The following is an 8,066-nucleotide window of genomic DNA, read 5'->3' as shown; positions in this document are numbered from 1 at the left end:
ATCCAGGGGAAAGCCATGGTGGCCCCTCCTGGAATGTGGCCTGGGGGCGGAGGGCAGGCGAGGAGTTGAGGTGATTAGGGCTGGTGGGGTCTCTCCAGGGCAGGGCTGTGCCCTTTGTACCACTCGGACCCCCAGGGCAGGGCTCTCTGTGTTCTCTGCCCGAAGCTCCAGGAGGCGAAGGGGGCCCCCCTATCTCTAGCTCTCCCTGGACGGGCCTGGGACAGGGAGCTCCACCACGCGGCCCAGACTGGCCCTTCTCCCCTCCCAGCGGAAAGCCTCTTAGAGGGGACGGGGGTGGGGAACACTAAGCCCCAGGCTTGGGGGCGCGAGCTGCCGAGTGGCTGATCTGCAGGAAGCCTGGGAGTCTTCAGCTGCGGCCCCCATCGGGCTAGGCTTTCACAGGGGAGCCAGTGGGGCGGCCCCTCCCTGCAGGCCTCAGGAGATGAGAGGCTGGACACCCAAACCCACGGCACGGCTCAGGTAAGTAAGTGTGCGGCGACGGCTGTCAGGGACCACCTCTTGTCCGGGTCTTCAGGTGGCTGCAGCTGTGGTGACCAAGCCAGAACTTGGTCCTGGTGGGGCCGGGGCAGAACCCACGGGGCCCTTGGCATTGCCCAAGGCCAGGTGGGAGACCCCAGTGCAGAGGGGTTGCAGGAGGGAGGGAGGCTCCAGCTGTGGGCTGGTCCACCCTGCCTGTGAGGCCCCCCTCCTGGTCTGTTATGGGGGCAATGGGGATGCTGTGTGAACCCCTGGGTGGAGCTCTGGAAACGTGGAGGGGTTTGGGGGCTGCTAAGGGCTTGGAGGGAGGGCAGAGGGTCTCTCTCCCAGTGCCCCCTCAAAGGTCTGCATCTGTCCAGTGGAGCCAGAGATCTGACCCCTCCCCACCAAGATCCCCAGCTGGTCTGGGGTGTTCAGTCACCCACCTTACAGGTGGGAAAACTGAGGCTCAGCAAGGGGAGGGGAGCTGCCCAAGTCACTGAGCAAATCAGTGGCTAAGGTGGGATGAACTGGAACTCAGCTCCCTTGGCTTCTGAGACAAGGCTAATATTGTTACAACATGTTTTGGTTTTTCTTTCATAATTTTCTAAATGACAATTGACATTCCTGATCACAGAAAAATTAGGTACATACCCCAAGGCCAAGGAGGAAAATGAAGTCCACCCATTTTGCAGCTGGCACTTGTCTCCCCCTCCACCCCACACCTTGTTTGTTCCGTTGCCCTGAGACCCTCACATGTACACCCTGGGGACATTGCCGGTCCCCACACATGCCTCCAGTCACACACTGGCTGTCGGCTTTCCCGCTCATCCGAACCCCCTCTCCTGACACTACTAGGTCCTGAGGGGCAAGGAGTGTCCTCCAGAGGGAGTCTTCCTGAAGTTAAGACTCAGGTGGGAACGACTCTATTACCCACCCCTCATCCTTCACGCCCCTTGGAGGAGGGGAGATTTGGGGTGAGGTCCTACCTCGGTTTCCCCTCCTGGCTCCATTCCCTGAGCAGGGCTCCCGTGGGTAGCCCCGTGCCTCAGTTTCCCCACACCGGGGTCTCCATCCCCCTTTCTTGTCCGGGCTACAGACCCTCGCCGCTCCCTCTTGTCCCCTCTCCTCCAGCAGAGGCGGTGACGATGGGCACTAGAAGCCCCCGGCGGGGCCCCGGCCCCCCAGACGGCGGCTGGGGCTGGGCCGTGCTGGGCGCCTGCTTCGTGGTCACCGGTTTCGCCTATGGCTTCCCCAAGGCCGTGAGCGTCTTCTTCCGCGCGCTCATGCGCGACTTCGGCGCGGGCTACAGCGACACGGCCTGGGTATCCTCCATCATGCTCGCCATGCTCTACGGGACAGGTCAGCGCCCCCTCGCGGATCCCTCCCCACTTCCCCAGGCCCAGGACTGAGGATGGGAATCAGGGACCAGGAGACACCCGACCCCTTGAGCATCTTCCCCCAGGCCCCTCGGGGCGGGCATGGAAACCCCTTCCTTCCTGTGGAAACATTAGCACCAGAGAGGGGAGCCGAGGGCAGGAGGGTGGCAGCGGCCAGAGGTGGAGCCCGCACCCAGGTGGCTGACCTGTCGAGCTTGGCCAGCTGGAAGGGCCCCTCCATTTCTGTCAAAAGACCCACACCCGCTTATGTTACAGGTGGGAAAACTGAGATCTAAATAAGATTCCCAGTCTCAAAGCTCTAACCACCTGTGGGGTGGGGGAGATGCTGGAGTTATCCTGGCCAGGCAGCGAGCGTGGAGGGGTGAGGTGAGGGATGGGGGAAGCCTGGGGAGGAAGGCAGCTCAAGCTGTGATTCCAGCTGTGAAGGTAATAAAGAGAACGGGGTCCGCCCCTTCTGCTTTACGTTCCACGTTCTCAGGAGGGCTGGGGACCAGTATAGAGGCTCCTCCCCTGCATCCCCCCAGTATGGCTCTCTTTGGTCTGTCCCAGCCAAGCTAGTGACCTTGGCCACAACACTGCCCTCTCTGAACCGGGGGTGACCTCATCCCTTCAAGCCGTCTTTCAAGGCTGGGAGGTACAAAGCCTGGAGTGCCTACCAGAGAGGGGTCCAGCCTGATTGGTGATCCTGCCCTGCCCACAGGCCCGGTGTCCAGCATCCTCGTGACCCGCTTTGGCTGTCGCCCGGTGATGCTGGTGGGTGGGCTGTTGGCCTCGGCCGGCATGGTCCTAGCATCCTTCGCCACGCGCCTCCTGGAGCTATACCTGACAGCTGGGGTGCTCACAGGTGAGGGCGCCCACTGCTCTCCTCCCCGTGGGGGTCGGGGTGCAGGTGGGGGTCAGCAGTCCTTGCTGCAAGACCTCCTGTCCTCAGTTTCCCCACGAGGGGCGGTCCTCATCCTTCGGCCCCGTTCCCACCCCTCACCCCGGGGTCTGCCCACCCTGTCGGGACCTCGCCCCCCCCTCCCGCCGGGGCCTGGGGTGGGGGCACCCTCGGGGAGCCCGTCACAGCACCGCCTCGCCCACAGGCCTGGGCCTGGCCCTCAACTTCCAGCCGTCGCTCATCATGCTGGGGCTGTATTTCGAGCGGCGGCGGCCTCTGGCCAACGGGCTGGCGGCGGCCGGCAGCCCCGTGTTCCTGTCGGCGCTGTCACCGCTCGGCCAGCAGCTGCTCGAGCACTTCGGCTGGCGCGGCGGCTTCCTGCTGCTCGGCGGCCTCCTGCTGCATTGCTGCGCGTGCGGCGCCGTCATGCGGCCGCCGCCGCGGCCACGCAGGAACAGCGCGGTCGACGCTCCCGGGGAGGCGGAAGCCGATAGTGCGGGACTGCGCTTGCGCGAGGCGCCCTCTGGTGGCAGGACCCGCCGGCGCCTGCTGGACGTGACCGTGTGCACCGACCGTGCCTTCGCGGTGTACGCCGTCACCAAGTTCCTGATGGCGCTCGGGCTCTTCGTGCCCGCCATCCTGTTGGTGAACTACGCCAAGGACGCGGGCGTGCCTGACTCCGAGGCTGCCTTCCTGCTCTCCATCGTGGGCTTCGTAGACATCGTGGCGCGGCCGGCGTGCGGCGCCCTGGCCGGCCTGGCGCGCCTGCGGCCGCACGTCGCCTACCTCTTCAGCCTGGCCCTGATGGCCAACGGGCTCACGGACCTGAGCAGCGCGCGCGCGCGCACCTACGGCGCCCTTGTCGCCTTTTGCGTCGCCTTCGGCCTCTCCTACGGCATGGTGGGCGCCCTGCAGTTCGAGGTGCTCATGGCGGCTGTGGGTGCGCTCCGATTCCCCAGTGCGCTGGGCCTGGTGCTACTCCTCGAGGCTGTGGCTGTGCTCATCGGACCGCCCTCTGCCGGTGCGCGCCACAGGAGGAGAGGGTGACGCGGCCTAGTGCCCCTAAGCCCAAGGGAAGCCCCCTCTCTATCCCAGATGGGACGTCCAGGGATGAGAGAGGGGAAGGGACCCATGGGGGTGGGGAGGGGGAAGAGACAGCCCGGTGCGGTAGACTCCCCTTACCATGGCCAGTTAGCCTCCCCTCCAGGCAGTACCACCAGCTCAGGGTGGGGATGGAAAAGCCAGGAAATATGCCAGGAAGAACCCAACATGGATAGTAGCTGGCCCACTGGCTCATCTCCAGCAGATGGCACAAAGGCCTTGTGAAGTGCAGATGCGTATTCTCCTTTTGCAGGTGGGGGAACTTGAGGCCCAGAGGTCCAGTACAGGTTGCAGTCCCAGAATCAGAGTGGAGCCCTCAATGCCCATATCTCTGAAACACTGTATCTGAGTGCTTTAGTCTCCCCAGCCTCTAAGGGTGACCGGAATACGGAGAGTCCTTGGGGAGCCAGGAGCAGAGTGGAGGGCCCGTTACGCTCACAGAGAGGCAGGGCGCGGGAGTCTTCCCCTGTGCACACTGCCTGCTGGGTGCTCTGCACATCATAGGAAATCCTCATGACGAGGTGGTAGGGGAAGGCTTCCTGCAGGGGCTGGCATGAAGGCAGTCTCACGGGGCAGGTCAGGACCCCCCAGGAGAGGGCACAGGGAGTGTTTGGGGGACACTGTTCCTATACAAGTAAGGCAGGAGCTAGGATCAGAAAGGTGGGGGTGGGGGACATTAGGGTCTGGCTGGGTTGTCAGGTTATCCCTGAAACAGCAGGAAGCCTGCCTGTGAGCAGGAGAGAGCTGAGGTCAGGCTGTAGGATGGAGCAGTGACGGGGGCCGCCTTTGCTAGGGCCCAGGCTGCACCGGAGATGCGGTGAGCTGCCCATTCTTCCAGGGCTGGGCTAGCTGAGTGCCGTCATCAAGCTTTGTCACCTCACCTGACCCTGAATTTCCACTTCGGTGCGGTGGGAATTGCACTGAACCTGAACCCCTGTGTGAGCAGCCCCCAGGCCCAACCACCAAAAGCTATAAAACCAGCCAGCGGCTCAGGGACCCATCTTCCATTTTCTTGTGTGACCCTGGGGTGGATCTAATAGGCAGAGAAGGCACGTGGGGTGAGAAGGAGGTGAGGGACACCACAGGGCTGTGTGTGGAAGGGGCGGGACTGGCCGGCTGGGCAGGGGTCAGGAAGGCAAGTTTGGGGTACCGCTCAGAGGGGCTCAGGCGGGCAGCTGGCTTGGGGGACTCCAGGGAACCTCCCCAAGGCCTCAGAGATACAGACTGAGGGGTCACAGCCTGGTGTGGACAGCCACAAGGATGCCTCCGAGAGAGGGGGGAGCCCACTGAGGGACCACACTTTAGGGGAAATATTTGCAATTAAAAGATTTTGCCGAGTATGAAAGTAACATGTACCTGTGATAGAAAACTTGGGAAATACAAAGAAGGAAACAAGAGCTCTACAAGCCCTCTCCCCAGCCCCCATGCTAATGATAGTTCAGTCCTGGGTACACGGGGCCTCCTGGGAGAGGGGAGGCCTAGGGGTTGGGGGGAGAGCTGAGCCAGGCTCCTGAAGACCAAGGAGGTTAAGTGGAAAGAACAAGAGTTGGGGGCCCCCAGGAGAGCAGGGCTAAGCCCAGTGCTCTCCCCACTCCCAGGTCAAATATCCCCAGCTGGGCAAGGCGCAGGGTACATGTGGGGTTGGAATCCCGAGGACAGGAGGTCCCTTGTAAACTGTGAAGTGCTGCCTCACCAAAGGCCCCATATCACTTAAGAAATTGAGGTCCAGGGAGGTGAAGTGACAGTTTTAAGATCTCAAATGGCAGAACCCTCATGGATTTTTGCACCTGTAGAATGGGAACAAAGACGGGCATGTGTGTGTGTTACCCGTGACCCCCACCAGGAGCGCTGCCCTTATCTGAGGGTGGGGGTGTTATGTGTGAAGGGTGGGCTCCCCCGCAGGCCCTCACCTCCCCATCCGCCCTCCCCGCAGGCCGCCTGGTGGACGCGCTGAAGAACTACGAGATCATCTTCTACCTGGCAGGCTCTGAGGTGGCCCTGGCCGGGGTCTTCATGGCTGTCGCCACCAAGTGTTGCCTGCGCCGCTCTCAAGACGCCACGCCCAGCCCAGGCGCCAAGGGCGGGGCCAGCGACACGGAGGATGCCGAGGCCGAAGTGGACTCTGAGCCCCCGCCTACCAGCGCCGAGGAGCCCGGTGGCCTCGAAGCCCTGGAGGTGCCGAGCCCAGGGACTGGGCCCTCGGAACCCGAGATGGAGGCAGAGCCGGGGCTACACTCCGAGTCTGTGTAGCGCGGGGGCACTAGGTGGGGTGGCCAGGGACTTCAGGAATGGGGCTTCCCCTCTCAGAGCCCCGGCTGCCCCAACAGGGCCTGGCACACGGGAGGCCGCTCCGGTGGTCACCCCCAGGGTCCATGCAGGGAGCTGCCTCCCTCATCTGCCCACTGGCCCTGGCCCCACCAGTGAAGCTGCTGTGCACGGCAGGGTCTGGGCCTGTGTGAATCTTAAGTCCATAAAGCTGAGCTGAAAGAGGTTCTGTTCCTGCGCCTCTGGCTGCTACCTGGGGGATGGGTTAGCAGGGAGTCTGGGAGGCTCTCCCTGGGGCCCTCCGACCCCCACCCCCACCCCCACCCCGTGGGTGTTGGGGAGGAAGTGGCAGAGGTGGAGGATGGCAGGGGAACGTGTCCCAGCTCCAGCCCCGCTGCTCGGAGCTGTACACTGAAGCCCCCGCTGGCAGCACCTGCCGCTGGAGCAGCCCAGAGCAGAGGAGCGCAGGTCCGAGTGGCGGGCTGGGGCTGGATCCTGGCCCTGAGCCCCGGGCTCCTCTCACACACTGGAGGTGGAGAGTACCTGACTCTATGACTCCATCCTGTGGAGAGCAGGGGGGTTGGGGGAGGGGGAACGGCACCTGCCCTGCCCCCTCGCCTTCCTAAGAGGGACCCTCTCCCAGCCCGGCTCTGGGTCTCCTCTCTCTAGGGGATAAACTCGGGTGTCCTGGGACCTTTGCTCTGGACACGTGTCCCTACGGACGCCACTGCTGACCCTGGCATCTGCTCCCCCGCCCGCCAGTGGAGTCCCAGGGATAGCTCCTCAATGGCACTTTGAGTCAGGTGCACGGAGCTTCAGGTCTCACCCTGGCTAGGAAGGTTTAGGGATCTATTCAAGTATTCCTTCTCTTCCCACAAACTAGACACCCCTTTCCTTGCCTCCCTCCCTCCAAATCACCAGCTTGGTGACCCGGGCCCAGTGGAGGAAGCAGCCTTCCCACCGCAGACCCTGACTCCATTCATCCGTACCCCTCAGGGGAGCCCATTCCACTGGTGACCCCCTCCCCACTGGTCTCATTTTCCATCCATGCCCCAGGAAGGTGTGGGGAGCCCCTGAAGATGCCTGGCCAACTTACACTGTGTCTGTGCTTTCCCCTAAGCCACTACAACAGTGACTACACCTGATTTTGTTTAACAAATCCTCACAGAGCACTGGCTGTGCCAGGCACCGTGCTAAGCCCTTCACAAATGTTAACTCATCTAATCCTCGAGAGGTAGGTACCCTCAATAGTCACACAGATAGGGAAACTGAGGCACAGGAAGTGAGGAGGTAGCTCAGGGTCACAGAAGCTATGACTGGAACCTAGGCAGTCGCTTCCAGTCTGTGCCCTTGGCCTCCACACTGGCTGCCCCTTCAGGGAGGTGGTATAGTCTGACGGTTCTAGGGGATCTACGTGGTGACAGCCCATCCCTCTCTCCACACTCCCCATCCTGCCTGAGGATCCCATTCAGGTCTCTGCCCGGGACCCACACACGCAAACCTAATAAGCAGGAAACTACCCCCGCCCCGGCCACTGTGGACTCTGCCCACCTCTCCCACCCTCTTGCACCCCTCCCGTTCTCAGGACGAGCACGTATTTCATTGTCCAAACAGGGACACTTTGAGAGTGAAAAGGGCCACTATTAGTAATTACACTAGGACCACAGGTGTGGACTGGGACTGTCCAGGTGAAGCCGGACACGTGGGGCACTAGCGTGGTACCGCCCACTGGGCTTCTCCCCTTGGCCCTGGCAGAACAGGCCACCTGGAATGGCCGGGGCACTCTTAACACCCTCCCCAGTTTGGGGCCTCGGGTCCTCCTGACCCAGTATCTGCCCTGCCCTTCCCCAGATAAAGGTTGGGTTCATGGCCAGAAGCACTGAAGGATCAAAGATGAGGGAGGATGTAAGAGGCTCCACAGAGCAGAAAGCCTGGGAGGCAGG

At 62.5% G+C, this 8,066-nt stretch overlaps 1 protein-coding gene across 1 annotated transcript; it reads left to right on the top strand.

Annotated features, from left to right (window-relative positions):
- Window positions 1-1,610: 1,610 nt before the first annotated feature.
- Window positions 1,611-6,319, top strand: SLC16A8 (solute carrier family 16 member 8). Its single transcript, XM_007111735.4, has 4 exons — window positions 1,611-1,839; window positions 2,578-2,721; window positions 2,963-3,778; window positions 5,792-6,319. The coding sequence occupies exons 1-4, from the start codon at window positions 1,626-1,628 to the stop codon at window positions 6,106-6,108; spliced, it is 1,491 nt and encodes a 496-aa protein (XP_007111797.2). The 5' UTR covers window positions 1,611-1,625; the 3' UTR covers window positions 6,109-6,319.
- Window positions 6,320-8,066: the final 1,747 nt, after the last annotated feature.

Source organism: Physeter macrocephalus, unplaced genomic scaffold, assembly GCF_002837175.3.
Source record: "Physeter macrocephalus isolate SW-GA unplaced genomic scaffold, ASM283717v5 random_336, whole genome shotgun sequence".
Lineage (NCBI taxonomy): Eukaryota > Metazoa > Chordata > Mammalia > Artiodactyla > Physeteridae > Physeter > Physeter macrocephalus.
The sequence above is the reverse complement of the archived record's forward strand: the minus strand, read 5'-3'. Positions and strand labels throughout refer to the sequence as shown.